General features: G+C 33.4%; 1 protein-coding gene and 1 pseudogene across 3 annotated transcripts; both read left to right on the top strand.

The window, feature by feature from the left end:
* The first annotated feature begins 1,660 nt into the window (after nucleotides 1-1,660).
* Nucleotides 1,661-4,810, top strand: LOC120188114 (polyadenylate-binding protein 7-like). 3 transcript variants are annotated; one of them, XM_039191633.1, is made up of 11 exons: nucleotides 1,661-1,979; nucleotides 2,342-2,460; nucleotides 2,555-2,748; nucleotides 2,843-3,102; nucleotides 3,201-3,307; nucleotides 3,399-3,588; nucleotides 3,701-3,996; nucleotides 4,068-4,220; nucleotides 4,299-4,365; nucleotides 4,399-4,502; nucleotides 4,594-4,810. In XM_039191633.1, the coding sequence occupies exons 1-11, from the start codon at nucleotides 1,775-1,777 to the stop codon at nucleotides 4,789-4,791; spliced, it is 1,893 nt and encodes a 630-aa protein (XP_039047564.1). In that variant the 5' UTR covers nucleotides 1,661-1,774; the 3' UTR covers nucleotides 4,792-4,810. The 3 variants fall into 3 exon arrangements, with proteins under 3 accessions (XP_039047564.1, XP_039047563.1, XP_039047561.1); XM_039191632.1 differs by having other exon boundaries at nucleotides 3,420-3,588; nucleotides 4,299-4,502; XM_039191630.1 differs by having other exon boundaries at nucleotides 4,299-4,502.
* A 3,479-nt stretch (nucleotides 4,811-8,289) lies between these two features.
* On the top strand, nucleotides 8,290-12,233 carry LOC120188081 (annotated as a pseudogene).
* The last annotated feature ends 3,966 nt before the right edge of the window (nucleotides 12,234-16,199 follow it).

Here is a 16,199-nt window from a genome sequence, read left to right as displayed (position 1 = left end):
TCTAAACATAAAAGTTTTGAAGCTTGTACTGGAGTTTTAAAACTCTTGGTCAAGGCTTGATTAAAAATGTGAGTTTTGATATTTTGAGAAAAATATAACTTTGAAAAATATTCTAAAATGTTTGAATGATATTTTTGACATAATTTGAACTTTGAAAACTTATTTTAAAGTTTAGACAAATTTTAGGGACATAAAATTAATTTTACAAAATTATATATATACACATACTATGTTATATCAAAATCATTTATGTTTATCAGTATTTTTAAGTTATTTGATACCAGGTCTCATCCTTTATGTCTATATGTTAGTTGTGGATATGCATAGCGTAAATAATATTTCTTCTCTAACTATTTGACATTCTTATATTATGAATGTCTTATAAAACGAAATGGAACAATTTAGATAATGATTCATAAAACTTAAGAAAAATATATTTTAAACACACCTAAAAATATTTTATAAAAAATTAATTAACGCAAGTATGATTTTATGTTAAAGGATGAAAATATATTATCAATAAAAAATATGAAGAGAATACTTAAATTATATGAGAACTTGAAAGTTCTAAGGGGACGACCGTTCATATTATCCCCCGATCTATCCATAGAATAGATGATTAAATTTATTGAATTAAATTAAAAATAGAATTAAATTAACATAATATCAAAGTAATGAGGATCAAACATATAATTTTATTAATTTTATTAACTGATATTTTTTATAAAATGTTAACGAATTGAGTTGATTGATATCATTTAAATAATTAAGTAATCTAATTGATAAAACTAATGATCGATAATTAAATTAAATTTTTTATAATTAAGTAATCACATGTGTGATTTTAATTCATAATAATTATATTTTTTTATAAAAGCATTAATTTTAAAAAAATCAAAAGAAAAAAATAGTGAAATATGAAAATTATATAACGAGGATATAACAAGTTTAAGAGTATGTTACCGTAAAATAGGACGTGGCAATTGGACAAATTGAGGCCGTAAAACGTTGCGAAAATTTACAGTGGGAGTATAATAAGAAAGGGTTGTTTGTTTTAACTTTGAAGCAGTCTTTTAGTCCCCTATTTTTACCTTTTTACCTTTTACCTTTTGGACTATTATTTAACACATTAAAATTCGGAAACAAAACAAAATTAATCAGGCCTCCAATATATCCACACGCGCCATTGCATCTGGACTTTCACATTACATTAACACAATCTTACCCAACTCTATTTTAAAAAAAATTAAAAACAATTGGACAAAATATTCACCCATCTTTCTATTTAAATTAAAATACATGAAAAATAATTTTTTATAAAAAATAAAGCCTAGAAATTGGTTGATTTTTTAAAAATAGGGATCTCTTAGAATACTTTAAGAAATATTATATTAAAATTTAATTACTCCTTTTTTATTATTTCAATTCAAAATTATTGTTTTAATAATTATTAAATTTTAAATTCATTTTAACTACTTAATTTATGAATGTCTTTGTAAAAGATCATGAATATCTAAAATATTAAAAGAAAAATGGAGAAGCGGTCAAAACGCTCTGAAAAGGCGCGTAGGATAACGCGACGGGTGCGTTGCATTTCCTTATAGTTGAACGTCCCAAACTGCTCTCATTTCGTCCATGCAAAAATCTCTTCTTCTTTTTTCCTTCTGAAAAAAAAAACTCCCAAAATTCTCGTCATTAATCACTCTCTAAATAACAGAAAGGGAAGTAAGCGAAATATTTGCAGTTTTAGAAGTGGGAATTACGTTTAATCACAATGTCGGTTCCATCGGCGGCGGTAACTGTGGCGGCTTCGCCTGTGTCATTGTACGTTGGCGACTTGCACCCCGACGTCTCTGACGCTAATCTGATCGAAACTTTCTCTGAGTTCAAGAGCTTGGCCTCTGTTCATGTCTGCAGGGATTCTTCTACGGGGAGATCTCTTTGTTATGGCTATGTCAACTTCATTTCTCCTCAGGATGGTATGCCAGATTTCTTATTACCCTCTCTTTTTTCTTTTTCTTTATTTCAAATTATTCAGTGTTTTGATTTCGTTTGATCTTCAATAAATTTTCTGTTTCACCGATTTCGAAAGCTCTACCGAGATCCATGTTTAATGCTATCTTAGTTTCGATCAATGAAAATATACTCATAATTGAATATGTTTTTCTGGTCTTTAAAATAAATACTAGTATAGATTAAGAAATTATTATCATGACCCATGAATATCCTGCTATAGTTAAGTACTTTATGTTCGGATTTTGTATGTTTATTTTTTGGTTGAACTTTTTATATATGATTCATCTTTAAAATATTCTGTTTTCCCCTCTTCTGATGTGACTAGCACAACATGCTATTGAGGCAAAAAACCATACTTTGCTGAATGGGAAAATGATAAGGGTGATGTGGTCACTTCGAGATCCCGATGCAAGAAAAAATGGAGTTGGAAATGTGTTTGTTAAGGTTCAAATCCTTCCATTCCTTTTAATAGATATACGATTCATTTTGTTTTGGGATTCTGAATTTGAAATGCATTTGGTGTTTCTGTTCATATCAGAATCTGAGTGATTCAATTGATAATGTGGGACTGCAAGAGATATTCCGCCAGTTTGGAAATGTAATATCTTGCAAAGTTGCAACCTTTGAAGATGGGAAGAGTAAAGGTTATGGCTTTGTTCAGTTTGAGTCAGAGGAATCTGCAAATGCTGCTATTGAGAAGCTGAATGACACCATTGTTGGGGATAAGCAGATGTATGAAAATTCTTAAAAGAATCTTCTGTGTATTTATGTTTTGATTCTCTCTGCTCTGGAAACTTAATTGTATTATTATTTCTTTTTGGCTCAGATATGTTGGGAAGTTTATGAAAAAGAGTGATCGGGTTTTGCCTAGTCCTGATGTCAAATATACAAATTTGTATATTAAGGATTTGGATTCGGATATCACAGAAGAGATTTTGCAAGAGAAATTTTCCGAGTTCGGGAAAATCGCTAGCCTGGTTGTAGCAAGGGATGAGAATGGAGCCTCAAGAGGTTTTGGCTTTGTGAACTTTGAAAACCCAGATGATGCTAAGAACGCAATGGAAGTGATGAATGGATCACAACTCGGTTGGTTTTTCTAACCACATTTTAAGCCTCAATTGCTTTCAATAACTGACTCATGCGCTTATCTTAATATGGTATATGGTTATATTTGCGTTGATTAGGCTCAAAGGTTATATATGTGGCAAGGGCACAGAAGAAAGCAGAACGGGAGCAAATATTGCGTCATCTGTTCGAGGAAAGACGGAAAGAGCAGATAATGAAATATAAAGTATGCCTGATCTCATTTCTTGACAGAATGTAAATCATGATCGCGATTTCTTAACTGTTTACTGTTTCTTGTACCTGTATCCGAAATTCAGGCTTCGAATGTTTATGTGAAGAATATTGATGATGAAGTGACCGATGAAGAACTGAGAGAACACTTTAGTCAGTGTGGAACAATTACTTCTGCAAAACTTATGCGAGACAACAAAGGACTAAGCAAGGGATTCGGATTTGTCTGTTTTTCTTCTCCTGATGAGGCTGCTAAAGCTGTGAACACATTTCATGGTATGTTAATGAGTCTTTAATGGTGGAAATTTGAATGGAGAGAGTCACTTATTTCAAGTTATTTTGCATACGTTGGATTGGTACCTTGAAGTTAACACTGTCTTATTTACAGGATATATGTTTCACCACAAACCATTGTATGTCGCTATTGCTCAAAGGAAGGAGGATAGACAAGCACACTTACAACTTCAGTATGCACAACGAATGGCCGGACTAGCAGGGCCTTCTACAGCTATTTTCCCTGGAGGGTATCCTCCGCTTTACTACACAGCTCCAACCGGCATCGTTTCACAAGTACCTCCACGGCCAGGGATGATGTACCAACCTTTAGGTTTGAGGCCAGGGTGGAGGGCCAATGGCTTTGCACCGCCAACCAGACCAGCCTTTCAACCATCGTCACTGCCCATGGTATTTACATCAGCATCTTAATGTACATTAGCCGTTCGATCTACTATTATGGTACTTACTTTCTGCTGTAGGTACCCACTAATCCAAGACAAACTAGGCAAAACCGGGGTCGGATGAATGTACATCCTCTTACGCAGGGTAGTGCTCACCCTGTCTCATATGTTCCACAACTGCAACCACCAAATCAGACTATCATTTCTTCCAAGGATCAAAGTAACCTACAGGTTGTTTATCTCTCCTTCCTTATGTTACACATGTTCAAACTATATCAAAATACTGATCCCTTTGAGCTACATTTACAGCGGGGTGGGCAAGCTAAGTATGTACCAAATGGTCGTCCACGAGAAGTGAACAAAGGGTCTAGAGTCCTACAGGCAGCTTCGAATTCCGTTGCAGCTGTATCCCAAGGATCTGAGATGCTGAGTAGCATGCTTGCTGCCGCTTCCCCTGAGCAGCAAAAGACTATACTTGGTGAACGACTCTTCCCTCTTGTTCAGAAACACCAGGTGATTCCATAGAAATTTTTTTCCTTGCATTATTATATATAATAGACACACACATATGTAATATTTGATCTGCAATGCATTGTTGTTGCAGCCTGATCTGGTTCCGAAAATCACAGGGATGCTGTTAGAGATGGACAATGCAGAACTGCTACTCTTATTAGAGTCTCCAGAATCTTTGGCTGCAAAAGTGGAGGAAGCTGTGGAGGTTCTCAAGCTCTCAAATGCTAAAGTATCTGGCCAAGACGTTATTCATCCCAGTTTCCTCTCTGCCGGAGTTGCTGTCAACTGAAACCTGAAAAAAGGGCATTCCAAATAAACAACCATTAGATTTATTGGTTTCGAATATTCAGTCTGAAATTTTCTCATTATTATGGTACTCTTTCAGTTTAGTTATTTTCTCATTACCAGTACACCTTCTGTTTAGTTTTTATTGTAGGATGCTTTTGGTTGCTGCTTTGAACATTTTCCTGTAGAGATGCAATGCAGACTCATACTTTTCTATTTTAGTTTTGGATTTTTTATTAATTAAATCTTAAAGTATTTGCTAAATGCATAATTTTGATATGAACCTATTTGCACCCTCTTTCCCCAAGTCTTGTCTTGACATCTTCCCTTGCAAATTGTTTCCTTCCTGCTTGTCCAGACAATAAAGCTCGGTAGACTAAGCTTGTCTTCTTTCTTATTCATAAACCTCCCTGATTTTTGGGTTTACATATCCAATCCTGTCATGTGAATCAGGGATTTAAATAGCGTTCGCAGTCGTATTTTCGGTCTCGTTGCGTTTATTGCGGTTACGGATATAATGGATATCATCGCGGTTACTATGGGTGTCGCGGTCGTAAATTTTTTAAATTTCGCATAATTTATCCTAAATCATAATAATTATATAATTATAATGATAATGTTAAGGAGTGACCAAAATAGTAGTAATTTGAAAGTTTAATGAGTGAATTGAAAAAATTTAAAGTTCAATGAGTAAAAAAGAAGAGTAGAAAGTTAAGTGATGATTTATGTAGTTTACCCTAATTAAAAAGAAACCCTTGAGAAAGTAAGAGCTATGCATTTATAACGAGAAGTGAGAAAGAATAGATCATTATGGCTGCCTATTCTTCTCTTCTTTTACCTCGCTTCTAGTTCTTCTCACTTTCTCAGGTTCTTATTCTTCGTTCTAAACTCTCAATTCTTGTCTCATTTTCATTCTTACTATTCTTAGGAAGGGGTTTCATTTTTCTCCGATTGTTGACTCCTCGTCTCCTCCCCTATTTTTGTTGTTCTTTTTTTTGAAGTCACAGTTGAATAACGGGAATAACGTCTCGTTATCAACGCTATTTACTGTTAAACGTTAAATTACGGTCGCGACATACTGCTATTGGTGTGAATTCGTTACCCACCGCAAAAATCATCAATGTCGGTTTCGAACAGTAGGGTTACCGTAAAATCACGACTGTTATCGTGTTTTCGATATGCTATTTGAAACCCTGATGTGAATCTCTAGCTCCCCAAACTTCCAGATATGTGAATATAAGACTCATGTGAATTTCTAGACACGAGGAGTGTACTCCACAAATTACCAACAAGGACCTCATGTCAATCACCTACTATTTTGCAAATACCTCTTCTATATGATCACTAGCGACCATGTGTTTGTACACAGTGACGAAATTTGATGATAGAGTTTAGGTGAGCCAATTAAAATTTTAAAAGTTTAAAGGTTTAAATTAAAATTTTTGAAGGTTTAATTTACATTTTTTTCAAAAAATTGGGATCTAACTAAAATTTTTGAAGGCTTAAAGAGACTTTTTAAAAATTATAGGAGGAGTTTAATTAAGAATATTAAAAAAATTTAAAGATTAAAATTTTCAAAATATTTAATTTCAAAATTTTGTGGGATCAAACTAAATATTTTGAAAATTTTAAATGTATAAATTATAATTTTTTAAATTTTAGGGGTCGTGTACTAGCCTTTAATCCCTTTGATGACAAACTAGTCTAAATCATTAGTTTTTAAGACGTCTAATCAACATTTATACCACGATAACTCTCAATTAACACCAATCTAGGATACTATAAATTAACATGCAACAGATAATAAGAGTACATACAATCTCTTCATCAAAAAACAGACCAACACGACCAGAATCACCATTCAAACCATCACCTACTATTGTTATCTACTTTACTAGTGGACACATAGATTGGCAGATTATTGTGTTGATTTAACCAGTGTCATCCTACATCTTTCAACTCCCGGGAGTATAGAAGTTACCACTAACCAAGTTTAATTTCCAGCAAACACCTGATATTCCTGTTCTTGATCGAATTTTACACAACATTTATACAATTTAGCTCAATTGGATAATACAGCGTCCATCATTCTCGTCCAACATTTATACAATTTATTATGTGTTTAATAAATTGAGACACTTCGTGTTCGAATGCATTTTGTTAGAGTTCAAAGGAACAATCAAACTCAATTTTGAATTTAATTTTTGATTTTGGACTTTATGTATTCGAAATTTTTGTAAACTTGTTGATCGGTCAATGTCACCTCTACGGCCTAGCTTGCGATTAGACCAAGTAAAGAGTGTTACATGTTTGATCTCCAATTTAGAATTGAATTTTAGACTTATTTGATTAGATTACAATTACGAAGTAAATAATTTAAATTATATATTTTATTTAATTCAATTATAAAAATAGTAATTTCTTTTTCTCTTTTTCTTTAGTGGCCGTTTGTATATTTCTTTTTATCTTTGTAATCGATGACGATATTAGTTTTGGTGTTAATCGTCAACAGTTGATATTCATTTTTTTCTTTGTTTATTATAGCGTATCCTTATTATTATTATTTTTTAATAATTATGTTTTTATGACATGTCTTATGTTGTCTTTGTGACACGTTTTTCTCTGTCTTTATGTAATGTTTTTTTATTGTTTGGCCGTTTTTTTGTTTATCTCATTTTTCAGGGTTGAAATTGATATCGCCAAGACTAATCAAAATGACGTTTATTTGTTATAATGTTGATCTTTCATGCTTTGGACCATCGGATTGGTTTTAGATACATGATTTATGTTCGTGAATAATATTTTCAGGTCGTTCGATTTTGATTTACGGCTTGTCAGTGGTCTTTCAATAGCTTCATCCCTTTTTTGGTTGATTTGTCGATGCGGTTACATCTTCTCATATCTATCTTTTGTTCGAGTTTATTTGGTTAGGATCAGTGGCTGATCCAGAAATATTTTTTATAGTGAAAACATATATATTAATTATTGAAAATTTTCATATAGGGTGGGCACAAATAAAATTTCAGGGCGGATACCAACAGTAAAATTAATAATTAATATAAAGAAATTCAGATTTCAGGATGTGACATGCTTTGCATTCGCCACTAGTTAGGATGGTTAACATTTCATGGTCCTTATGTAATATTAAGTGGTTAGTTTTCTTTTGTTTGAAAATATATTTATTATATATTTAATTTACGGTTGTGGTCGTAAACCTTTGTAATTTAGATTTTTTTAATTTTTAATAAAATTAATTACTTCTATAAAAATATATAAAGATATTAATATAAAATTATATTTTTATTACTTTAAATAATAAAAAATGAGTAATATGGTTTCAAAAAGTAAAAACATGTATCTTATTCTTTTTTTCTCTAAGTAATTAGTTCACTCATTATTAATTTTTAAATAACTACCAATTTTTATATTTATATTTAAAGCTTTTATTAATACATTCTTAAACCGGTTAATTAAACCCGAACCACGGCGGGATCGGAATTACATTTCATGGTTGGACCTTGGTCTGCAATTAGGAAACCCTATCCTAATCATGGCAGGAAGTAGTCGAAACCGAAGATCTTACGACGACCGGCCTTCCCAGTCAGAAAGAGACGAGACGACAGCGAAGAATCTTCTCCTTACGGAAGCTCCCGCAAACGTAGTAAGGATTGAAGCCATCGCAATAAAAGCAAAAACAAAAGCAAAGGCAGTCGCCATGGCCATAGCCATAGCCGGAGCCGTCGCGGTCGTAATTCAGATGAAGAATCTACCGGTAAAGACAGCAGTGGAAGCGATCGAGGCCATAGTAAGAAGAAGAGGTCTTCTAGAAACATCACGGAAGACGAAATTTCTGAATATATGGCCAAGAAAGCACAAAAGAAGGTTTGTTTTGGCTTTCCTTCAATTATCTCGAATATTTTGGATTTTTTTGGGTGATTTAATAGTTCAAGTTTTTAACTAGGCAATGCGAGCTGCCAAGAAATTGAAAGCACAAACAGTTTCAGGTTATTCAAATGATTCAAATCCTTTTGGCGATTCGAATCTCAACGAGAAGTAAGTTTCTTTTTTCAATTTTATTTTTTATTGAATGACTTGTCATTGAAGTTTAGAGTGTTCCAACTGTTAACTAGCAAACTATAAGCAACTCAATTTTCAGATTAACCGTAGCAATTAAAGTACTTCTTACTCTTTTCACTGATTAGGCAATTTGTTGTTAATATTAGTCTTCTTGGATTGCATGCTTCACTAAACTAGTGACAGAATTTGTTTGATAAATTCTAATATCAAATACAAATGGGATTGTATGCGGTTTCTAGATTTGTTTGGCCGAAGAAAATTGAGCGAGATGTTGCCCAAGGAGTGCCATTGGACACATTTTCAGTGAAAGCTGAGAAGAAGAGACAAAAAGAGAGAATGGTAAGGTGGTATTGGTTAAGATTATTTTTGTGTGGTACACTAGGATTAACCATATTGAAATTATTGATGTGTGATTGTTACATGGAATTCATTGTTTCATGAGTACTTATTCAAATTTACATCTCAGGCTGAGATTGAAAAAGTTAAAAAGAGAAGGGAGGAAAGAGCTCTTGAGAAAGCACAACATGAGGAAAAATGGTAAAATTTGGTTCCTTGAAAAGCATGATTCTGACCTATTACATAATTAAACTTGTCTTGCACTTTCTTGGTTGATATTAATTTTTTTTTTGGTTTATTAACCTGTCTTTTCTGCAGGCTATGCTAGCTAGAGAACGTGCTCGAGCTGAGTTTGACGATTGGGAGAAGGAGGAGGAGGTATGGTGCTGAGTTGTTTGTATTGATACTATTTTTTTCTGTTTCATTTGAAGTTGGTTAGGATAGTAACATGTGCTATCTGCAGTTTCATTTTGATCAAAGCAAAGTCAGATCAGAGATTAGATTGCGTGAAGGCCGTATGAAGCCTATCGATATTTTGTCCAAGCACCTTAATGGATCGGATGACATGGATATAGAGCTAAATGAACCACACATGGGTTTCAAGGTATATCTCCTTCCATTATGGTTTATGTTGGACTTGACACCTTTTCATGAACTTTCAACTTAGAACATTTTAAATAATCTTTCATTGAAGAATAGTATGCTAAATATAGTTAGATGATGGAATTTTTCTTTTGTTATTTGTATTATAGTTTCATGTTGTTTGACTTATTTTTGGACCTCATTTTAAATATTCTTTCGTTGAAGAATAGTATGCTAAATATTCTGTGCTATGTAATCATAGAGTGCCTTATTGTTATCAACATATTAACACATTCATTTGTCTTATGTGTGGTTATTTTTTTACCTTGGTGTCTGATTCAGGGTTTGACAGTTAAAGAGATGGAAGAGCTTCGTGATGACATCAAAATGCATCTCGATTTGGACAGGGCAACTCCAACACACATAGTTTACTGGGAGGTATTGTATTTTCCTTCCTTATTCTTTCTGGGTGGAGACTATAGAGTCTACTGATTTTGGATATTTCTGTGTGCTATTGCAAAGATTCCCACCCCTCAGCTTCTAATTTATTTTTGCTTATTTGAATTTCTGTCAAATGTACTCATAAATTTGTAAAATATAATAATGAAAATGACTGAACAGGATTCACGTTGCATAATTTAATTGATTGAAGGATTTGATGAATCAAGGGTAGTAAGAATAATATATATATATATTCTCTAACTTCTAAAATATATTGGTTTGTTTAATTTCACAGGCACTTATGGTGGTGTGTGATTGGGAGGTAGCTGAAGCCCAAAAGAAAGATGCACTTGATCGAGCTAGGGTGCGTGGGGAGGAACCTCCAGCTGAGTTGCTAGCAGAAGAAAGGGGTCTGCATTCTAGTATTGGAGCAGATGTCAAGAATCTCTTGGAAGGGAAGACCCACAGTGAGCTGGAGACATTACAATCCTAGATTGAGTCACAGATGCGAACTGGCACAGCGAAGGTTGTCGAGTATTGGGAGGCTGTTCTTAAACGTCTTCATATTTTCAAAGCAAAGGTAAATCTGTTTAGATATTATTCATGGTAATATTGTTTAATTCATGATGCTTATCCGGGACTTATGCGTGAATTTATGTGTCAACAGGCCTGTTTGAAGGAAATACATGCTAAAATGCTGCGTAAACAATTACAACACCTTGAGCAACCTTCAGAAGGTGAAGATAGGCTGGAATTTGAGAGTGGTTTAAGACCTGTGGAGGGGGCTAGTGATCATGATGTGGAAGGTTTGTGTTTAATCAAGGCCTCAAGGGGATATGGTAGCTTCTTTTTTAGATTTCTGAACCTATAGAAGATGTACTAATATTTTTTTCCCCACTAGATGCTGAAACATTTTCTCCGGAACCGATAATTCAAGTAGACTCATGAGGTGGAAGAAGAGGCTGGATCCTTTTCACCAGAACTGTTGCATGGTGATGAAAATGAAGAAGCTATTGACCCAGAGGAGGACAGGGCTATATTGGTAACTCAATATCTATCTTTCCCTCGATTTGAATAAGGATTCCTTGTGGTTAACCATTTCTCTCATTAACAGGAAAGTAAACGTATGGCTTGGTTAGAGGAGCAGCAAAGACGGATGCAAGAAGCTTTGGCGTCGAAACCTGCCCCTTCAGAAGATAACTTCGAGCTAAAAGCTATGAAAGCTATGGGAGCAATGGAGGAGGGTGATGCTGTGTTTGGCTCTGGCGCTGAAGTTAACTTGGACTCGCAAGTACTGTGGCTACTCATCCCATAATTATATGAATTTAGGAATTTTGTCGTTTGCGTTTTCTATTTTTTCTCTCTTGAAATCAACTAATATCTATTGGCGCAGGTGTATTGGTGGCATGACAAATACCGGCCTAGAAAACCAAAATATATCAACCGTGTTCACACTGGATACGAGTGGAACAAGTATAATCAGACCCATTATGATCACGATAATCCTCCTCCCAAAATTGTGCAAGGATATAAGTTTAATATCTTCTATCCAGACGTTGTTGACAAGACGAAGGCTCCTGTATACACTATTGAGAAGGATGGTAATAGCTCAGAGACGTGCATCATAAGATTCCATGCTGGACCACCCTATGAGGACATTGTAAGTTTAACTTCATATAGACTTTTCTCGAGCAAATTACTGATCCATCTGCAGATGTTATTCTAAGTGTTGTTTTGGGGATTACTAACTCATTACCAATTGCTCTACAGGCGTTCCGAATTGTAAACAAAGAGTGGGAATATTCTCACAAGAAGGCATTTAAATGCACGTTCGAACGTGGGATTTTACATGTATATTTTACCTTCAAGCGCTATCGCTACCGTAGGTAATGTGTGGCTGATTTTGCAATTTCAACTTTGCAAGCTGCAGATGCCATTCATGAAGTTTTTCTCATATAACCATGAAGGTAACTTCAGGATTTTGTCATATTACTAAAATAGAAACTGTGAATGAGAAGTATTCTCATATTGTAAGCTTTACTGTTCTCCTCAATGCTTTCATTTAATGACCAATATATATTTCAATTGGTCTCTGGCACTATTCTCACTGATATGGTTGTACTTGGAACATTATGTTATCACTCGTTGGAATTTATTTTCGGTCACAATTGAAAATTGTCATTCTTTAATATCTTTTTTTTATTATCTTAAATACCAATGAATTCATATCATCAACTTGTATTACTTTATTGCATAATATTTTTCTTAAAACCTCTTTAAAACTCACAATTATATATGAAAATTTATCATTTTGAGAGTTAAGAGAATTGTTTTTGAATTTGAAGAATTTGGAGTGTTTATTCTAAATTTTTAACAGTGAACAATTTTTTTTTTTGAAAAGATGACAATATATCTCAAATCGAATTTTACTAGTAGACCAAAATTTTAGAATGTTGAACTTGTAATTGAATTTAAAACCTCTTTAAAACCATTATATATGAAAATTATCATTTTGAGAGTTAAGAGAATTGTTTTTGAATTTGAAGAATTTGGAGTGTTTATTCTAAATTTTTAACAGTGAACAATTTTTTTTTGAAAAGATGACATATCTCAAATCGAATTTTACTAGTAGACCAAAATTTTAGAATGTTGAACTTGTAATTGAATTTTCATTGATTTAAATGAGTTTTGTGAGAATTCAATTAGTAGGAAAAATATAAATATAAATGTTCTGTGTTTTACACACTTTGATATTTTGATATATCAAAAAATGTGAAATAGTTTTTAACAAATTTTAAGGTTATATTCGATTCAGTCATTCAAATATATAAATTATTTTTAAGATTAAAAATTCTATTTTTCTCCTCGCTCTAGTCTTATACTGAAAATGTATTTAAAATAAATTTTACTAGGGGTTTCGAACTTCAATCGAGTCAAAAACCCATTTTTAAGTATAGTAGTACTGATACTATAGGAAAAGTGTCGATATTGTTCATGAGGTATCGCAGTACCGATACTTCCTGTAGGTGTGACAAAACAGAATGCTCATTTGGTACCGATATTATTTAGGTACCAATACTATTTTTCATAGTAGTATCGATACTCCACATGGTAGTACCGATACTATCCTTTTGTTTTTGAAATTGTCAAATTTCAGTATACTCATTTTGTACCGATATTAGTCCAAATATCGACACTACTTATTATAGTAGTACCGATCCCCAACGGCTATAATTTTATATTTCATGCATGGAGTATCGATACTTAACGCCCGAGTACCGATACTACAAGCTTCTTGACAACATTTGTAGCGAAAACTACCTTCCAACGACTCTATTTACTTCCACAACAAACCAAACGGTTATAATTAATAGAGGAAGTATAAAAACAATATTCCAAGTCATGTGAAGATAAGAGATCAAAGAGAAAGCCAAAAGCAACAAATTTGAGCCAAAATCAAGTCAACTTCAACATTCCTTTGCTTTCAATAACACTTTTTGTACTCATTGTATTTATTTCTCAAGTGTACTATTTGTTCTTGAATTGTGCACATTCCTAGTGAGGTTTTTATAAGTTTGCAATTTGTAATTTTCTCAGTGAAGAGTGTTAAGAATTTAGGGTATAATTCTTGATGGAGTTGTAAGTTACACCTTATCCTCAAAGGTAGCTACAAATTAGTGAATTTGTGAAAATCCTTAGTGCAGATAGCTAAGATAGTGGATGTAGACTTTGGTTTATAAAGTCGAATCACTCTAAATTTTTGTTTTCAATTTTTATATTTTCTCTTCAAGCTTTTACCAAAAAATTTATTTACCAATTCACCCCTATTGGCTATTCTATCCATTCGATTGACTCAACAATCAATATCAGAACTAGACTCATTGGAAGGTTTAACCACCTCTTGAAAGATACTAGAGAGTTCAATCCTCGTCCAAGTCATCCATGGCCTCTACTCAAATTTTGACATTGTTAAATGACTCTCAACCCATCATAAGTCTCCATACTTCAATGGAACCAACTACCTATTGAAGAATATGATGAAACTCTTTATTCAAGCAAATGATTTGGGAGCATGAAGCATCATGATGAAAGGTCACTCTACTCCAACTGGAGAAATGGAGACGTGGAATGAAAAATAAAAGAAATTGTTCCAACTCAATGCAAAGGCAATGCACATTCTATTTTGTGCACTTGGCCTCGATGCATATGAGAGAGTATCATCTTGTTCCAATGTCAAGGAGATATGAGACAAACTTGAAGTTACTTATGAAGGAAAAAATGAAGTACGAGAAACTAAAATTAGTCTTCTCAATCACAACTATGAAAAATTCAAGATGAGACCGGGTGGAGACATTAAAACCATGACCGATCGATTTTTGGTTATTGTCATTGGTCTCAAAGGCTTTGGAGAAGTTATTCCTAATGAGAGCTCATTAGAAAGATGATCTATAGTATTCCCATGTCATGGCAATCCAAGGAGACCATATAGTTGAAGGAAAGAACCTAAAAACCCTCACCCTCTCATTGAATCTTTCCTTACTCGTGAAATATATTGAATGGAGAAGAAGAACAAAGAAGAAAGATGAAGAAAGAAGGAAATGGAAAAGAAGAAAAAAGATTGGTGTTCCTCTCAAGTCCACCAGAGAAGAGAGTGACTCAAATGATGAAGATGAAGAATGACAATGTTGCTAAAAGATTCAGAGATTCATGAAGCCCAACAAAGGAATAAGATTCCAAAGAAAAAAAGGCTTTAAGAATGAATCCAAGGAGAATAATCCTATAATTTACTATGAGTGCAAAATATCGGGCATGTCAATTTGAATACCTACAATTAAGAAAAGGGACCCTCCAAGAAAAATACAGGTACATGTAGCTACATGGAGATGATGAGTCATCCAATGAAGAGAGGAAGAGGTAGCCAACTTGTGTCTCATTGCCATTGAGGAAGAATCTAAGGTAACTTCTAACTCATCTATATTGATGAATATTCTTTGATGAGTTGCAAGAGGCTTATGATGATTGGCCTCGGAATTTGAGATCATGGTTTTAAAACATGAGAAAAATATTTCAAAATTGAAAAAAAACGATATCTTATTCAAGACCAACAATGAACTTGAAAGTAAGGTCAAGGATGCTCAAAAAACTTTTAGAGTTTGAAAAAAAAACTCATGACTTGCACAACATAATTTCAAAGGTTTATGATGATCATCAAAAGAAACTTGATGAAGTTTAATTGGGTCAGGATATGCATTCGTATTGGTATATGACTACTATAGGTTTAATTGGGTTCTTTTCTTAAATAAAAGATGAAGTTTTAGAAAATTTTATCGCATTGTCTAAAATAATATAGAATGAAAAAGTTACTCTATTTCAAGTGTTAGGAGTGACCATGGAACCGAATTTGAAAACCTTGGTTTGGTGATTTTTGTAACTCTAATGGAATTAGTCATAATTTTTCAGTCCCTATAATCCCTCAACAAAATGGAGTTTGTCGAAACGATTTTTAAACCCAGTGGGTAACTCTAATGGAATTAGTCATAATTTTTCAGTCCCTATAATCCCTCAACAAAATGGAGTTTGTCGAAACGATTTTTAAACCCAGTGGGGAAGCGAGATTTTGAAAAGCCACGTCATTTTTAATTATTCTCTTTAGGTTGATTTTTAATTAAAAACAATGTGATTTTAGAAAACCTCTCGTTTCGAAAAATTTGGTATTCATTCACGAAAAAAACAGGTTCGAAGAGTCGCCACCAATCTTGATTAGGGTGATTGGACACCCAAAAATGTTGCATTTTAAATAAAAATTAATTTAATTAAAACAACAAATTTTGGTTTGCGTTACCAGAAAATGAGTTCGGGAGTCGGTTACGCGTGGGGAAGGATTACCCCCACAGCCCCTAAATCGGTACCTGTCGATTAATTAATGTCTTTGCAATGAAATTTACAAATTCGATTTTAATTTGATTTATGATCCCC

Source organism: Hibiscus syriacus, unplaced genomic scaffold, assembly GCF_006381635.1.
Source record: "Hibiscus syriacus cultivar Baekdansim isolate YM2019G1 unplaced genomic scaffold, ASM638163v2 tig00116938_pilon, whole genome shotgun sequence".
Lineage (NCBI taxonomy): Eukaryota > Viridiplantae > Streptophyta > Magnoliopsida > Malvales > Malvaceae > Hibiscus > Hibiscus syriacus.
This window is presented reverse-complemented; position numbering and strand designations above follow the sequence as displayed.